This window comes from Rhinopithecus roxellana, chromosome 1 (genome assembly GCF_007565055.1).
Source record: "Rhinopithecus roxellana isolate Shanxi Qingling chromosome 1, ASM756505v1, whole genome shotgun sequence".
Lineage (NCBI taxonomy): Eukaryota > Metazoa > Chordata > Mammalia > Primates > Cercopithecidae > Rhinopithecus > Rhinopithecus roxellana.
Window position 1 is genome coordinate 152,316,357 of NC_044549.1, and position 18,785 is coordinate 152,335,141.

The following is an 18,785-nucleotide window of genomic DNA, read 5'->3' on the forward strand; positions in this document are numbered from 1 at the left end:
AGGCAGAATTCCCTGTATCTAATAGTAAGAATAGCTACTATAATGAACACATAATTTAGGCAGTAAAACAGTAATTTTATAAGCATTAGTGGTAAGCTTTTTAATAAACATTTCAGGTATGTATTGCATTCCTAATTTGCCAGATGAGTTAACTGAGGATTTAGGGTCGTTGCTAATATAATTCCAGGTGATTCAATTTCAGAGAGTAGAGAAGAAATTGGAATCCAGGTATATTTGGATCGAAAGCCTATGGTTTTTATTTTCATACTGTGTTTGCTCAATTGCCCATTTTGCATCATTTTCAGGCCCAAGAAATCATATCTCTCAGAGGCTCATGTCTCATTTGTGACAGCTTCTAAAAAAGTAAAACAACTGGATCCTCCTTTTTCTGCTCCTGGTGCTCATCACAAAACTAACTGGGGTTTTGCCAAACAGACTCTGTGTTGGGAGAACTACAAACATGAGTTCTTTGCCCTGAACAAAATCACTGATTCTTACAACTCAAGTGGGTTTTGATCAGTTTCCTCTTCTGATGTCAGGGTGGTACTGCCAGTGCATCTTGCCCAATATGCAGTGAGGGCAGAGAGGGGCCCACTCACTCACGTCACTCTCTGAAATGAGTCCATGTAGAATAGGCCAGTTCACCTATTTTCCAGACAGTGACACCCAAACCTGGTACTGTTCACTTAAAAATGCTTACAAATAGGAGAATCGCTTGAGCCTGGGAGGCGGAGGTTGCAGTGAGCCAAGATCGCGCCACTGCACTCTAGCCTGGTGAGAGAGGACAGAGCGAGACTTCGTCAAAAAAAAAAAAAAAAAAAAAAAAAAAAAAAAAAAAAAAGAAAATCTTGCAAATAAACAGTATTGGAACAAGAGGAAAGGGCCCAAACAAGTCTAGCACCTTCTTCCTCTTCATCATCTATTCTTTTCTTAAATTGGACACAGAGCACTTAAGTATCTGCTGTGTGCTAATCACCTTGCTAAGTGCTGTGGGTCCTAAGTATAGTTCAAGGAAAAATAAATAACAGTCAAAACTATTGTAGAGAAAGAGCTGTGCAGAACAGGATCAGAAGTGTTCTCAATTCCTCCTCCTTGTCTGGGGTTAGTTTGCTAGGGTTACCATAACAAAATACCATAGACGGGATAGCTTAGACAAGAATTTTTTGGGGGAAAAAAAATTCTGGAGGCTGAAATTTCAAGAGCACGGTGTTGGCAGGGTTGTTGGTTTCCCCTGAGGCTTCTCCTCTTGGCTTAGAGATGAAGGGGTGCCTTCTCACTGTGCCCCCACATGGCCTTGACTTTGTGTGTGCCACCCCTGGTGTCCCTTATAAGGGCACCAGTCTTACTGGGTTAGGGTCTCACGTATGACTTTATTTAGACTTAATTACCTCTTTAAAGGCCTTATCTCCATATACAGTAACTTTGGGGTTAGGGATTCCACATATGAATTTGGGGAAACACAGCCCACCCATAACAATAACCATTACATAAATGTCTATAATGTGCCGTGGACATAAGCCAAGGTAGGTCAGATACCACATGCATGGAGCTAGGAGCATGGAGGCTTCAGCCAGCTTGGGTTCAAATCCCAGGTCTGCTACTTCTTAATTGTATAATCATCGGTGAAATGTCTTAATGTTAGTGCTTCATCGGTCAACCTGTTAAACCAGATAATAAGAGTACCTACCTCCCAGGGTTAATGTAAATTGCTTTATATCTATTATATTAGTAAGTTGAAATAAAAGTTGGCTATTAGCAGTGGCTAAGTGGTTTTAAACATGGTGCTACTCCTCTTTCTCCTCTCGATATAACATAATAGGAACTGTGAGAATAAAAGGTAAGAGAAAAGACAGAGGAAATCAAATTCTTTAATTGAAAGATATTAACATACACCAAGTTTTCTTAATTATAATCATTTATTATAAAGTGAAGAAAGGTACAATACAAAACGACAATTAATTTGTAGCTTAATTATCTTTACAAATCTTTGTTGAGCACTTATTACAGGTGAGAAAGCGCTCCTGGTATTTTGGAGACAGCAGGGAACAAAAGAAACAGGAATTGCTATTCTAGTGAAGCTTACATTCCAGAATGGATATGTATCACCTCCACGTTTAACACTCATTTCAGAAATAGGGGAAAGTAAGACATACCCAATAGGAAAAAAAAAAAAAAAAAGTCAACTGACAACCTCATAAAGCAAGTTAATATTGTTATCACGTAGCCAGAAAAAAATACCCAGGAACCATACTAACTCTGGGGCTAGTTAGATGGGCTTTCCTAAAGCCTCCCTTGATCCTTGTGATGCCGGTTTGGGATTTTCTTACCCTACATCCATCTTCCCACCCGGCCCGGCTCGGCCCTGTCCCGCGCTGCGCGTGGAGCGGGAGGGAGCCCGGCCCTCGCGCAGGTACCGGCTCCGGGGTCGCCGCCAGCCTCCGCCGCCCGTCTCCCCGCCCGCGGCAAGTCCACATTGGGGCCGGGTTTGAAGCAGCGCCGCCGGAGGGGGAGGGCCGGAGGTCCTGCCTTTGCCCCACGGCCGGTGGCCGGATCGCCAGGTCCCTGGTCCCGGCGCGGTGGTCGCCCAGAGCGCGAGTGACTTTGTCCTCTGCTGGGTGACTCCTGGCTCACGTCACCAGTTTGACAGCCTCTCACCAAATCAGAGAGCGGCGCTCGCCGGGAGCTCTGGGCGTCACCGGGAGCTCCCGCAGATTAGAACTCGCCTCTCCTAGCTCCTCCCCTCAGTCTCATTTAAAGCTCCCACTGGTTTTCCTGAAAAATTGAGTGGGCTCAGTTTCTGCAGCGCTTTCTTCCACTGCAAGATGGTAAGTGAGGAACTGGCGTTAGCTAGTCCGCTGGCAAACTTGGGTCTCTGGAAGTTAATGAGCTTTGCGTTTAGAATTTATTCCACCTTGGGAGCAAGATTTCTCTGCTACCCACCAATTAAAACAGATCCTTTCTGCTGCCCTCTCTTTTCCTATCCTCTATCTGCTTTCTCTCTCTCTCTCTCTCTCGCCCTCTCTCCCTCTCCGCTCTCTCTCCTCTCTCTCTCCTCTCTTCTCTCTCCCTCCCTCTGTTATTACTACTTTCCTGACTTTCTCCCCAACTTCCCCTCCCCCTGCACTCTCTTTTCATTTCTACCTCTTCCTCTAGATCATGCATATATTTGCAAACACTTGGACATGAACTTGTCGAGGGATATTTGGGGTTTGTTTTCTTCTCAAGTATGAATTGCATAATAGCTTAGCTCTGATTAAAAAAAAAATCTCAGGGAAGGAGTCTGCAAACATACTTTTATAATAAAAGAAAATTGCACTTGATAAACTTTTGGCTGAATTTCTTTGGTCTGCACTGCCCAAGCTGGACTTGCTTCAGAACTAGAATTTTTCAAAACTTAAATTACCGAGAACATTTACAAAGTGTGATTGAATTGACTTAACTTTTTTTTCTCTTTCTTCTTCTTATTTGTTTTCTCTCTGTTTACGTTAATGCCCAGAGAAACTCTGTAGTGTCAAAAAGAGTTTTTCCAAAGCTGGGCTCTGCTAAAATGAATGGTTTTTACCTGATTAAACATTGACAAATAATTTAAATTTGGTGTTGTACAAATTAACCCAGGAAGGCTGCATACCTGCCCCTGCCTGGACATTTGGAAAGACTGTGTGTCTGAGGTTCAAGAAGTGGAGAGCAGGAGAGTGTTCACTGGATCAGAACACAGTGGACAATACATGCCAGTTAGTGACAAGATAACTTTGGAGGAGCATTGAGCCCTAGTGATGGACAAAACTAGAGCTTGCTGTCTTTGCTAACAAACTTCTTTCAGCTTTGATTATACGTTTACTTGGAGTGACTTTATGCTCCTGTGCTTAGTGTTGGGAGCAAAATGTTTTAATTATCTCTGGGACAGATAGATAGATAGATAGATAGATAGATAGATAGATAGATAGATAGATAGACTATGAGCCAGCAGCATGTTAGGTCAGAGGGAAGAATAAGGAAGGAATGAGGCAAGTATGATTGAGAAACTAAAATGAAGAGGTTAGTCTATATTATGTCATATCCATTTCAGCTTTAGCATTCTGCGTTCTTTGTCCTTCAGGAGTTTTAGAAATATAATTAAGATATTTGCTAGAAAGAACCAAATAGTTCTTATGTTTTCGCACCATGAAGTAGAATTCCCTTTATTTAGATCTTGGGTAGACTATTAGATGAGCTGGACGTTGCAACAGAGAATCCTTCTGGATATGTACAAATTTCACCCATTCAATGCTAGTCTGCTCTTTTGCTCAAAGGCCTTAAGGGAAATTCTGGGTAAACCAAGAAACTCATTCCCTTTTAGTAATTGTAATTTGACCACCCCAAAATTAATATGGATCTATACTTAACACCTTTTCTGATTTTTTTCTTTATATTTCACTGCATATAATTTCGGTATTTCTCCCACCCTTTCCCCCTTTTAAATCTCCATCACCCCATCTCCTGGGACCCCGCACTCCCCTCATTCTGAATTTCACAGAACACCATTCTGCCTTGCCAAGACCAGTACTTTGTAGGAGGCCAGAGCTATAATTGCCCGTATTCCACTACAACGTCAGAATCTAGTGTTGACGTTTCCACGGAGACTTGGGTCTCTTTCTGGGCCGCTGGTCTCCTGGACAACAGAGAGCTCCAACAAGCACCACAGGCACAGGGTAAGTTCTGCTCCTCTGCTTCCCTGACAGATCTGGAGCTCTTTTCCATACCCGTGGCTACAGAGCATCATGGGCTAGGACTCTAGAATAAGGGACGATATGGAAAATTTAAGTAAACCCAAGGACTCCTGATTTTTACAGTCATAAAGCCTGCTGTTTTACACTTGCCAAATAGTGAAAATGGGATTCTTTACCTTGCCCACTGGATAGCATGTATTTCTCCCTACACTTTATAGTTCTTGCAGAGTCCTATCTCACTGTGGGAGTGTGAGTCTGGATCAAAGTTTTATAAACAACACACTGGCAGAATGTCTTTGGAATGAGGATACCAGTCGGAACACTTCTTTTGGAATTCAGGAAAGTTTCCCTGAGTTTGAGAGAAAAGCAAGGAATACTAGCTTAATTTTTATTTCATAGAGGAAGTTCCATGGATAGTGTGTTAGAAGTGGAAAAAGGATTCCCTTTTACACACAAAAAAAGCTTCAACTTTGGAGAGAAGTATAGCATTGACGTAAAATGACATATTAATTTTGATCCGTGGCATACGAGCAATATTTATAAGTATTAAAGAAATGTCTGTGTTAAACACTCCAGTTTCTTAAATAATTGTCAGACACCCTAGAATTAAATATCCATACCATTGTTTCTGCCACATGATTCGTTTTATTTTTTAAAAAGACACAAACAAAGGAACTCAAAAAATTAAAAGCACACTTAAATGTCACAGAGGACGTTGTTGAGTATTAACTTTCCACTACAAGCAATGGTAAAAACAAAATGCCCAAGAGTGTGAACCCAACCTACTTATGCCATTTTATTCCTATCTCCTACTCATCATTTCACTTTAATCAAAAATATTTCAGTATCAACAGTATAACCAGAGAAGGGCAAGAGTCAAAACTGTACTAGATGAAGAAAAGAAAGTAAAAGTAAACCCGGTTAGTATGCCCAACCATAGCTTTTTATTGATAGATAGAACTAACTGTCAAATATGGGGGGAAAAGCCACTTGGAAAAAAAAATTTATAGAATATACAGATTAAAACAGTTGAAACAGATAAGGTCTGGGCACAGTTTTGAGATTTTCATTAAGATCTTCAAAGAAGCAAGGTCCAAATAGTTTTAAAGTAGAAAGTGCTACCACATACAATTCCAAATAAATACAGTCCATTAGATTAAAACAGGCAGGCAGAGAAACTAGTAGCATTACAGATTAGAATTTAACTATAGAGCCAAACAATATATTATCAAGTGCTAAAGCTTAGAAAACAAGATAAAAACTAGAAAAACATAATGGAATTGCAATGTTATGCCGAGTTTGGGGGGAGATCAGTAAGTATGTGCATAAATTAATGACAAAGACTGGACAGTCTTTATTAACTTATCCAGCAGGAATACATACATTAGGCAAGAATGTGACCCCTTCCTGCTTATAACAATTTACCCTTTAACTGCTATGTGATCCAGTGTATAAATATTTGTTTCTCTCATCTTGCTTGCCTTTTCAAAAAAACTTTAAATGTCTTGTTTTCCTGTATGGCAGCAATAGCTGTTTAAGAAAAATAATTGAACCTACTAAACTTTCTGATTTGATTTGATAAGTTTCTTTATTACACAGAAACTACAAGACTATTTTCTCAGTTATCCATTTGTATTTTCACAGAATCCTTCAGTGACTCAAATTTTTCTCTTCCGGACTTGTGCTCATGGGAAGACGCTCAGCTTTCCTCTCAGCTCTACAGAAACAAGCAGGTATGTGTAAGTCAGAGCATTGAGACTGGTCGTGTTCCGCGTGATCCGTTCCCCACCATTAATATCTTGCTTCTTTTCCCTTGTGAAATTCATGCTGACTCAGTTTAGAACCAAAGTGACTGTGTGTCCACAGAGAGATCAAAGTTAGATGATAGATGTCAGAGAAAAGAAAAACCACCGAGACACTCTAGAAAGACCTGCAGTCAAGCTCCCACTTTACACGTTTTAGCCGTATGACCCTGAATCCTTCTCCTTTTCCTCATTTATGGAATTGTAGTCCTTGTGCTGCCTATCTCAGAGGGAATCTGAAAAGATCGAATGATATAGTGAGTGTGACAGTATTTTTAAACCATAACATCGCTAATACTTGGAGAAGAGATCATGATTATAAAATATTTTCCTAAGATTGCTTTTTTTCATGTTCTGTTAGTTTTGCCCCTGAAGGGTAATTTAACCTAGTGGACATACAGACAGATCAATCTGAGGCTGAAAGAAGCTGACCCACCTCTGTTTTTGTTTATTATTTATTTATTTTAAAATGCAAGGGAGGAGTCCAGCAAAATCTTGCTAATACTTGGAGAAGAGAATGATTATAAAATATTTTCCTAAGATTGCTTTTCTCATGTTCTGTTAGTTTTGCCCCTGAAGGGTAATTTAACCTAGTGGACATACAGACAGATCAATCTGAGGCTGAAAAAAGCCGACCCACCTCTGTTATTTATTTATTTATATATTTAAATATGCAAGGCATCATTTTCTATATTTAATTTAATCTAGTGGACATACAGACAGGGCAATTTGAGGCTGAAAAAAGCCGACCCACCTCTATATTTATTTATTTAAAAGTGCAAGAAAGGAGTCCAGCCACATCTTCCTAAACATCATTTTCTGCATTTAAACAGTTGCATGCAGCTCATTTTTTCATATCTACCTGATTCCCTTGTGGTTACAAGTTTAAAAGTCTATTATAATCTCTCCAAATGCTATGCAATGAATGAGAATTCAGAGCACAAAGCTGAACAACTGGGTGTTAGGGGAACGTAAATTTAATTCAGGCCTCTCAGGATGAGGGCTCCTCGTGCTCGTGCTCACACAATAAACAGTAGTCAAGTCAAGGAGCAGTGGCATTATTATAAGGTTACAGAGTCAATACAGTGGAGCAGGCTTCACCACTGTCTGCTTTTTGTAGCTGCAAGATACCCTGGTGCAGAAGGAAGAAGAACTCGCTAGGTTACATGAAGAGAATAATCACCTCAGACAATACCTGAATTCTGCTTTGGTTAAATGTATTGAAGAAAAGGCCAAGGTATGTGTGTATCTACTTTATAAGAACAAAGCAGTGATTTGAGAAAGGAAATGATTTATGGCAAACTCCTTGATTAAACAGGGTATCTTGATAAGCATTTATGAGATGGATGGTTTTTCTTAAGGAAATATGGCTCTTTCACAAGAATTTTTATCTATTATTTCTCTGAAGTACATAGATTGCAGGTGTCAGTCATATATTACAAAAGAAGTTGCTTAAAAATCAAATGCTAGTCGGGGGTGGGGGTTGCTAAGACAATCAGGGTTAATCAAAAGGCAGAATGAGATGGATGGAATACTGTATGGGAAACAGATCTAAAAGACACTCAGTTCTTTTAATAATCTGTTTGACTTTAGGCAAATCATTCTTACTTAGATCCTCACTTAACTTCATCTGTAATGGATGGTCTAAAATGTCCTTTAAAAATTCTGCTAGGTCTAAAATGCTGTCAATATTGCCGGAGTCCAGATCTCTTGATTTGGCATTTACAAATTACATTAGGCATATACAATTACCTTATCGTTTAATTCACATTTTTTTCTCCACTTTTAAAATGAGCTATTTCTAACTCAAGGATAAATAACTTGCCTGTAGTCTTTTTTTGTTCATGCTCAATTCTTTGCCTTTCAATTTTTTATTATCTATTTGCCATTATGTTATCATTAATGCTTTCATCATCAATCTTTTCTGTACTTCTAGACAAGCTACATTATTTGATATTATTTGGTCTAAATTGATGATGCTTCTTGCTACTGTTACTAAATGGAGCAGTTCAGGGAATAGAAGACACCAGATTTGATTTATTTACAATTCAGTTGTCTTTGTTAAAAAGAGACTACATCTTGGTTATTTGCCTGGGCTCCTAACTCCAGCTACCATTCCATAAAAGGACACTTATTATATTATTAAATGATAACAACTAGGCAGTTTGATCTGTCGCTCTTAATAATTTTCCAAGATTTAGAATAATATAATATCTCAGAAGTGCTTTGAAAGTTTATGAAATAAGAATAAGCAGTGTTGTATAGCGTTTAATCAGAGGATCTGTCTAGATTCGGGTGGCTTAGCTTTATGTCTGAGCTAAATCATTCTCAGCAAGCCATTAATATGTCTGTGCCTTAGTTTCCTCATTAATGAAGATTTTAATAACATCTATATCCAATGAGATAATACATATAATCAGTGATTTATAAATTATAGTAAATGATAGTTTATTTATAAATGATAAATGTATTATTTATAAATAATATTGTTTATAAATAAATATAAATATTTATTCATATAAATTTATAAATATTTACTTATATAAATTTATAAATAATGTAAATATTACTTATAACATTTATAAATAAATATAAATATTACTTATAACATTTATAAATATAAATAAATATAATTTGTAATATTTATAAATAAATATAAATATTATTTATAACATTTACAAATAAATATAAATACTATTTATAATATTTATAAATAATATAAATATTTATAACATTTATAAATAAATATAAATATTATTTATAACATTTATAAATATTACAGTCATATATTACAAAAGAAGTTGCTTAAAAATCAAATGCTAGTCGGGGGTGGGGGTTGCTGAGACAATCAGGGTTAATTATTATATATTTTATATATATTTATATATTATATATAAATATATTATAAATAATATACATATTATTTATGATATTTATAAATATAAATATTATTTATAAATAAATGATTATAAATGATAACTTAATAAGTGATAGTGCTATTATTGTTACAATAATAACTTGCCTGTGCTGAAATCTTAAAAATATCATCTAGTCCTTTCAACATTTAAGAAAACTGAGTAAAAAATATGATTTAGAGTTTTTAGGCAGTTACTTGTCATCACAGATTTTACTTTACAAACAAGCTAATCCAATCTATCTTACTTGTGTGTGAAGAGAAACTTAATCATTTTTTTCAAAATAATTTAGTTAACTAGTAAATATATGAAAAAAGTATAACTTTCAAATATCACTTCCCTAGAAATTGCTCTCATCTGATGAGTTCTCCAAAGCATGTGGAAAATTCAGGAAGGGGAAGAGAAAATCCAAAGAACAAAGATACTCTCCTGCTGAGATTCCCCATCCCAAAAATGCCAAAAGAAACCTCTCTAGTGAATTTGCTAACTGTGAAGAACAAGTTGGGCCCCCTGTGGATCCCTGGGTCCTTCAAACACTTGGGTTAAAAGACCTTGACACTATCGATGACACCTTACCAGCTAACTACAGTGCCCTCGCATCTCGTCCCAGAAGAGTCGCCAGCACATTTTCCCAATTTCCGGATGATGCAGTTGATTATAAAAATGTCCCCAGAGAGGATATGCCAATTGACTATAGAGGTGACAGAACAACCCCCTTGCACAGCACTGCCACTCATGGAGAAGATTTCCACAGCCTTTCTCAACTTTCAAATCCCCCAGTGGGGCTGAAAACTCTTCCTTACTGTAGTGCTAATGTGTCACCCAACAAGACAGAGATGGCATTTTCCACATCCCTGAGCCCTCATTGTAATGTGAAAACTCATTCCTTCCACCAGGGACAAGCCTTTGTGCGTCGAGATGAGGAGGGAGGCTGGAAGTTTACCTGGGTCCCTAAGCAGTCTTAGTGACCCCTCTTTTTTATCACAAAGCACTGCCATGAACTGTTTACAGAGACCTCTCTTGCACTTGAATTTGACTATGTGGAATACAGAAGCTATTGCTTAGACTGTCTCCTGCCACTTTAAATGTCACTCTCAATTACCCACTTAAATCTGCAGGGATTGGCTTCCAAGAATCCATAATGAAACATGTTCAGCGCTTCTTTCACCTAAATTTGACTTGTTTACACACCAATACCTGCTATTGCCATCCTCCCTTTGCCCTACACTTGAAGAGGTATTTTCCATTTTCTTTTATATTCCTTTAAGACCTAGATACATTTTTCCAATTATAACCAGTTTAACAGATTTTCCTCTTTTAAGTAGTTGAAATAGTGACAGCCCTTTTACTTTTCTCCCTTTGTCATTTCTGAAAACTGCCTTTAGAATGAGCCCTATTTTTGCTTCAGGTACTTACTACTGCATGTTCAAATAGCTGAGGGTGGGGTAGAACAAGTGTCTTTGCCCATCACCACTACTACTGAAGACATAATGTGGATGTGTGTAGTGTTATGTTCATGGCAGTTCAAAAAGTTCAGTGCCCCATGGTGGCATTGACAAAGTCTCTTAAAACAACTGTAACTTCACTAACAATCAATATCACAGATAAACTTTAAAATTATAAAGAATTTAAATTAGTTTTAAATGCCTCATGATGTATCAGCTTCTATATGTGCCCAGCATTGTTTCTTTAACCAACATGACCCCAAGAAGAACATTTTGAGGGACTGTGGTAACAAATCTAGTCATCGTCTGCGACTACTACCCAGATGCTGACAAACTCTTATTGCTGAAAATAGACTAACCTAGCTCAGCCATTGTCTCATTCATTCATTCATTCACATATTTATTTTTTCATTGATCAGTCCACCCAAGATATCTGTAGAATACCTAATGCCTACTTTGTACCAGGCACTATGCTGTGTGATAATGATAAAATACAAGCAATTTAGGCACTGTGACCACCATCATGAGACTTAGACCTACTCATCTGCTATGACTTTGAGAAAACGACTTCCCTTTTGTGAAGGTCTAGTTTCCCAGCTGTGGAATACAGAAGCTGGACTAGATAATCACTAATATTCTATGAATTGAGGCTGGGACCTATCAGATTTACTCCAACATGGCAATTTCAGGTCATTGAAGAAACTAAAGAGAAGTCTTTAGATAGGCACTGCGAATATTATGTAGGGTAAACTTTATGTACAATTAATAAAATTCAAAAATATAAGTCGTTTGAAGTTAACATTGGAAATCATTGCTCTGATCACAGTACTCTTTTTCTAGAGCCCATTTTGCAGTTAACTCAGTCTAACTATGTAAGAATAATTTGCATCTAAAAATAGATACATATTAATTTTTAAATAAGTGTGGATAGATTGAATATAAATATTGCTATCAAGGACTTCATATTTCTAAATTTGAAACCATATATTTTTAGTGCTTGTGCTAGTTTTCTTCTTTCCCATCTCTCAAGACCCCTATCCTTCCCAGAATAATTTACACATCCTGTGTGTGCACCTATGTTTTTTGGACAAACTTCAATTAATGATGAAATCCTTCATGTTGAAACCTGTTTTCATTTTTCTCTTTTCCACATCTCCATAAGTCATCTTGCACAATCAGTATCTCACAGGTCAAGTGTGTTGGTTAGGATTCTTTGTAACAAAGACCTGCCTTTCATTGTTGTTGCTGTTTGCTTGTTGCTCTATTTTGGTGATGTAAGCAAAAGTCTGTTATAAAGATTTGTTACCACCCACTTTTAAAAATAATTTATGAAGAAAATCCAATATAGTAATTAATATTACTCTCTGGAGTACTTTAATAAGTAGAACACGTTCCATTTTCTAAAAAATAAAATAAAATAAATAACTGTGCCTTTTGCATTCTGGTGTCTGGTGTCTGGTTGGTGAAATTTGTCTCTTTTTAGAATAAGAGATTTAAGAATTGGAATTACTGTACTTTAGTACACTAGGAATTGAGAAAGTAATATAACTAATTTTGAAAGTCTAATAATCAAGCTGTAAAAGGAAATGTATCAGTTAACAAATATTTATTTTGCATTCCTTGTGTGCCTTATCATGTGTTAAGTACCATGAGGATACACCCAGGCTTAGCACAATGCATTTGGTGTTTAAAACAAAACCACACAAAATGTCATAGCTTTTGATAGCTTTTAAATGAAACTTAATTTTGGCCCAGTTTAAAGATATTACGAAACATTTGGCATAAAATGTGATAAGTTTTCCTGGCTTATATCATGGATGATATTATGGAAGACAATTACCACATGTTTTTGAAATCATGTCTATAAATATTTAATATCCATTTAAATTATGTATAGGAAATTATTTTGTTCATGTTTGAGAAATTAAAAATTTCTTTCACCTGAGTGTATGTTTTACTTGTATGGCTTCACCATGTCTCTCTAGTAAACCGCAGTTCATATTTTAAGCTATAGTGGGAAATAAAAATGAAGTCTTTTGTGATTGTGATAACCATTTTTATATTATGCTTAACATTCCCTAATAGTAGATTTTCTTCTCCTGGTTTGTAACCATAATCCTGTGTATTTGCATTTCTTTGTATGATATCTATGGTCAGACTAATGTCTTCAGCATTTAGGGCTTAATGGTTCTTTCCCTTCTTTAGGGTACATTAATGAGGCTTTCAAATGTTAAGTGGCTTAGAGTCTAGTGCCTGCTGGATACACTACTATTTTAACTAGCCACACATAAAAATTAGAATCCAGTATCGATTTTATAAATTTGTTAAATTTTCCAATGTCCTCTGACCATCTGAAAGATAAATCATACTTGTATCTCACTAGTATTTGGAAAAAAAGGATGTTGTTAAACTTCAGCTATGAAGGTGATGTTAAATAAATGAGGCTATTCAAGACTTCAGTGATGCTAACCTCTAATTTGAAAAATCTGAGGAAAAGGAACAATATGAATTAATGGAAGAAATTGTCTGTTTGACTTAATTCAAGAAAACGACTTTTTAAAGAAAGTATGACAAATGGATTTAACAACTCACCTGTAGTACAAATGTGGAGAAAAGTATAGCGTTAATATATCCAGTGATAAGTTTTTGATAAATATTACATCTTGCTTGTAAGGTCAGGGTATATAATTTTACCTGTGTCTCAGTTTACCAAAAGATTCACATAAGATTAAATATTAAATTCTGATTTTTTCTTTATATTTCACTAAACCAAATAGAATTGGTTTTCAAGCTACAAATATATAGTGTAAGTATGTTTCTCAACCTATTTTTCATATTTTTATCTATTTTTTTGTTCTATAGAGATAACCAGACATCCAGTTTTAATTCTTGTATTGAATATCCTGCAATTGTTAAATATAATTTAACACTTAATATTTTAAATAATATGATTTCTATATGATTTGAAATATTTCTAATGATATGTAAGAGTCAATTTTGTAATGAATTTATAGCTAATAAATAATGACAAAAACTTACTTAATCCTACTTTTGGCCCTTATTTTGGAAACATTTTTTAGTGAATGGAGCAACAAACCAAGAAAAAGTTTTCTGTACCCATTTCTTCTGTAAATGTTGCCACAGAAAGAAAAAGCATGTCAATTTTCAAGTGTATGAAATGGTAGTATGATTAATAATGGAGGTAGTTATTCAACAGATATAGCCTCAGCTGAGATACAGACTCAGGGTCAGGCTCAGCTGAGGATATAAAGAGGAAATATGTGTTAAAACTAACTTGGCTATAAATGAGAGGAACAATTTAAACGTGCTTAATCAAAGCAAAGGAATAATTGGCTCTCATCACTGATGTTTATATTTCCAGAATAGTTGGATCTATGTGCTCAAAAAATGTCAGCAATCTGGTTTGGGACTTCAAGCAAGGCTATGATTAGGAATAGATTATTAAATGGTGTTAAGATAACACTCACCATACAAAAGCGTGACAGAAACCAGCATGGGATAAGGTCTGTGAGCTTTAATAGCAACCAACGTCTCATAAATATTCTCTAGTTTTGTGAAATTCCACCTCCAATGAGCAAAGCCTCAGTTAAGTGTTCCAGATTGATTTTAGTTATACCATGAGGAATTATGAAAAGATTAGGGTATCCACATAGGAAAATTTTGAGCAGGATTATCTTGAGGCCACTATATAGGTATATAGCCATATTTTCCTCAGGGAAAGATTAATATCAAGAGACAGTGATTTGGAACTTGCATCTCAGGGCAGTAACCTGTCTCTATATGGAGACTATTTTGTTATCAGTCATGGATAACCTGGATTTTATTTAGTTTTCTTACAGGGGTACTTTTCTTTCCTTGGAGAAAACTATGAACAGACTTCACTCACTTTAAATAATCCTTGAATAGGGATGTAATTGATATAAGTTATTTCAAACATTATCACAACGTGTTTCATGTCTTTATTTCTATTTTAAAGATGAGAAAACTGGTTATAAGTGTGATATGGGCCACATTATAATAGTTGAGGCCCAAGATAAACCCTGGTGCTGACGTTAGGTCTAATACCCTTTCTACTATTGTTGCCGAACTTTCTCCTTTGTTCAGCTAAAACCAGTTTTTTGTCACACGAATAGGAGAGATTAGGATCGCAGACACACAGAAGGGTGAAGAGTGGAATTCATTAGGCAAAAAAGAAAAAAGAAAAATAACGTTCGGCCGGGCGCGGTGGCTCAAGCCTGTAATCCCAGCACTTTGGGAGGCCGAGACGGGCGGATCACGAGGTCAGGAGATCGAGACCATCCTGGCTAACCCGGTGAAACCCCGTCTCTACTAAAAAATACAAAAAACTAGCCGGGCGAGGTGGCGGGCGCCTGTAGTCCCAGCTACTCGGGAGGCTGAGGCAGGAGAATGGCGTAAACCCAGGAGGCGGAGCTTGCAGTGAGCCGAGATCCGGCCACTGCACTCCAGCCTGGGCGACAGAGCGAGACTCCGTCTCAAAAAAAAAAAAAAAAAAAAAAAAAAAAAAAAAATAACGTTCAGCAAAGAGTCCTGCAGGCAGGTTTCCTGCCTTACATATTGAAATCCCAGGTCACCACACAGGAACAGGAGAGGCCAGGCTCCTCACTCCTGCAAACGGACACAAACTTCTTCAGGCTCTTCTCCATCCTCCCAGTGCCCAGGTCGGCATTATTTAGACAGAATCAATTGGGAAAGGGCAGGCTTCATCCAGAACCAGCAGTCCGGTTTTTCACACTTCAGGCTGTTTTAGGCTTGAAGGCAGGGTTTCACTGGGGACACTTGGCTGTCTCCTGTCTCTATCACATCATGATAATATTTGGTACTAACAAATATGCTTACAGTCAACAGATTGTTAGAGACTACTACAAACCTCAGAGAGAGCAGTGTAAAGTATGGAGGAGCTCTTAAACCTTTGCTTGCTTTCAACAGAAGGATATTCTGGTGTGAAGAATCTCATTATTGCTAACAGGCTTGTTCACAAGAGGCCTAATTCATCCTCCATCATTCCAAAAGAGAGAAGTGTACACACTGACAACCATTTCAGAAATTTGGATGAGGAGAGTAGGATGGAAAAGGTGGGGTATCATTGTCAAAAGTATTAATATGCTTCTTAAACAAAAAAAATTCAAATAAAGTAAAGGGAAATAAATCTCTTTCTCAATTACTACTACTAATATTAAATCCTAAAGTAGCAGTGTATAAATGATCCTTATGAAAGTCTTTCTCTTCTTCCTTTAATACAGAAAATAAATTTTATACCTGTTCAGGTAATAGCATTACTCCCTTTACTGTCATTCCCTTTCAGTATAACTCAAAGGGAAAGTAAAACAGTGAATACTCATATTTATAAGCTGACTCATTCTAACGCACTAAAGACAGTCTATCCTCACACTTTGGAAATCAGGGGTTAATTGATACCTTTTCAGGAACATGACTGATGTTTTTGTTGTTGTTTCTTATTTCTACGCCAAGTTTATAATCTGAAATAATAAGACATAGGAAGGGTCTTTCTAGGTAATTTCTCATTTCAAGAGAGTCCTTAATCCCAAATGACTAGCCCCTCAGGGACAAGGCCCAACTATCTCAGGAGCTTTATAAAGATTCCCTCAGGGCCCTCCAGTTGCTGTGAAGTTGAGAGCAAGAAAAGCTCTGTAATGAGTATGCACTGAGAATTCAGAATCCCTTGTTATAATCAGGCAAAAGGCAAAACACACCTTCCTTTCATTTTGCTCTCCTAGGATGTGCCGTATTCCAGAAGCCACAGAGTTATTCTTCTTCCACCCCCTGGCCCACAGGGAGTCTTAGATAGAACCTGGAAGTGGCATCTGCACAATGCCAGGTGGCCCCTCCCATGAATAGAGCTGTGTGCGCACCCCAGGAATCTCAGTCTCCTTGGGGAATTAGAGCACCATATTGCCAGGGCCTTAGCCTTTTCTTCCATTGTTTTTCAGAACCGTGACTAGTCCCACCTAGCCCATCCTGTTGTCCTCCCTCCAAATTTCGACAATAGTTGTAATCAGCATGCTGCTTCCTTTTGAAATGGTAAAGGATGAATCAGGTTTCTTGGGAGCCATCCTGTTAACAACAAGAGTAAAAATGGCTGGTGGCTCAGAATAGCCCTAGATGATGAATAGAAATATCCTTTCTATGACCTTGAAATGGGCTTCTAGAAGACCGTTTAGTATGTATAGTAATTATTAGGATTTATTTATGTCAGTTGATCAGAATACAGAGATTCCCACTGCCTTTTGTACAGCACAGTGATATTACGGACAAACAAAGACTGCAGTATAAAAGTAGGTTCCTCCACTCATAACTATCAATCTTGGAAATTAATTTAACTTTCTCAGTCTCAGTGTATCCACATGTAAAATGGAGATAATAATGCTTGCCCTATATGTTTACCAGTTTTGTGAGATAATCTTATAACTTCTAAGGACTGTGTATATATTAAATTTCTGTCATATATCCTCAATCTTTGCCTTCATATAGAGTAAAAATCCATTTCAAATTAATTCTCAAATGAAAAGCTTCACATTTCATAAAATGCAACACTATTAAATCAGTTAGAGATATTTTTACTGATTCAATTCAACAAATGCCCACTGTTTTCCTATCATCTTCAAAGTGAAATTTTATGTTCCAGGTAGGCACTATAGCTCATGTCTTCAAAGAGTTTACCAGTTGGTAAGTGGAGGGAAACTAGGAAAGGATTCACCGATGGCATGATATCAGAAACATTCATTGGATATAAAGTTATAATTGCAACAAGTAGAGGTAGAGGTAGAACAAACAGCTCAACAGCACAAAGTGTGGGGCCTATGTAGAGAATGGTAACTTTCCAGTTGACTGCAAGATGGATTTTTATAAAATGGTGTATATATTCTTGAAATGCAGCAGAAGCTTCTGTACAATGAAACACACAGCTTCTATGAATGTTTTATCAATAATAAAGGGAAGTAGTGTATATCAAATCCAAAGGAGTCAAGACAATAGCTTAGATATGTTATCTGTAACCTTAAAGCATCAGTTTTCATGCTGATTGACACTGGTATCAGTAAGGTAACTATTAAAGGTATCCAACTTTCATAGAAGTCCTTTTTAAAGGTTTTCAATTTTTCAAGACTGGGGTGGGTGTACCCTTTATAGACAAAATTATGGAGCGTAGGTAGTGAAAATTACCAGCTGTTCTTGATGCATATCCACCAGTTTGCTTCAAAATCATAGGTCATTTTTTAAACATGATATTCCTATATTTCTGTAAAGATCTTAACAGAGATGCACGTATAATATGAAGACTGGGCAGAGTATATGGTAATGGGCATCATCTTTCTGGAACACACAATGAGAAAAGAGTCTACCCTAACCCTCCTAACCCTTTCCCCATTAGAGGAAGAGGGGGAGGAAACTTCTCCTTTGCAGGCAAACGGAGGTATGCAAGAGAGTCATGTGAAGATGAGGAATGATGGCAAGTAAGGGAATGTAAACTTTTTTCCTCACATAGTTATGGGCTGCAACAACATGACCTGGATGTCAGGGCAATGAAAGAGGAGACAGCAGAGTAACCTGGATTCCCAACATTTTTCAGGACAAAATAATTACTGTGGTTGATGAAGCACTGCAGAAGTTCAGCAGAAGCTTCTGTTCAATCAACTTGAGACATCTTTATGTTCCCCACCCATCTCCCAGGCAATGATCTGAGCTCCAAGAGGCTGTAGATTAGACATCTGATAGTGTGAGCTGAAGTTAGAAGAAGGAGCTGTGAGAAATGGTCAAGGTAAAGCTATGTAGAAGTTTTTCAGGTCCCTAGAAAGACCCCACAAATGTATCACACCAGGAGCATAACTATATAATTTATTGTCCAAACTATGACATTTC

The 18,785-nt window shown here is 37.1% G+C and overlaps 1 protein-coding gene across 1 annotated transcript; it reads left to right on the forward strand.

Annotated features, from left to right (window-relative positions):
• The first annotated feature begins 2,270 nt into the window (after positions 1-2,270).
• Positions 2,271-10,565, forward strand: LOC115899667 (geminin coiled-coil domain-containing protein 1-like). The gene is made up of 5 exons (XM_030937892.1): positions 2,271-2,483; positions 4,514-4,688; positions 6,351-6,439; positions 7,629-7,745; positions 9,768-10,565. The coding sequence occupies exons 1-5, from the start codon at positions 2,271-2,273 to the stop codon at positions 10,386-10,388; spliced, it is 1,215 nt and encodes a 404-aa protein (XP_030793752.1). The 3' UTR covers positions 10,389-10,565.
• Positions 10,566-18,785: the final 8,220 nt, after the last annotated feature.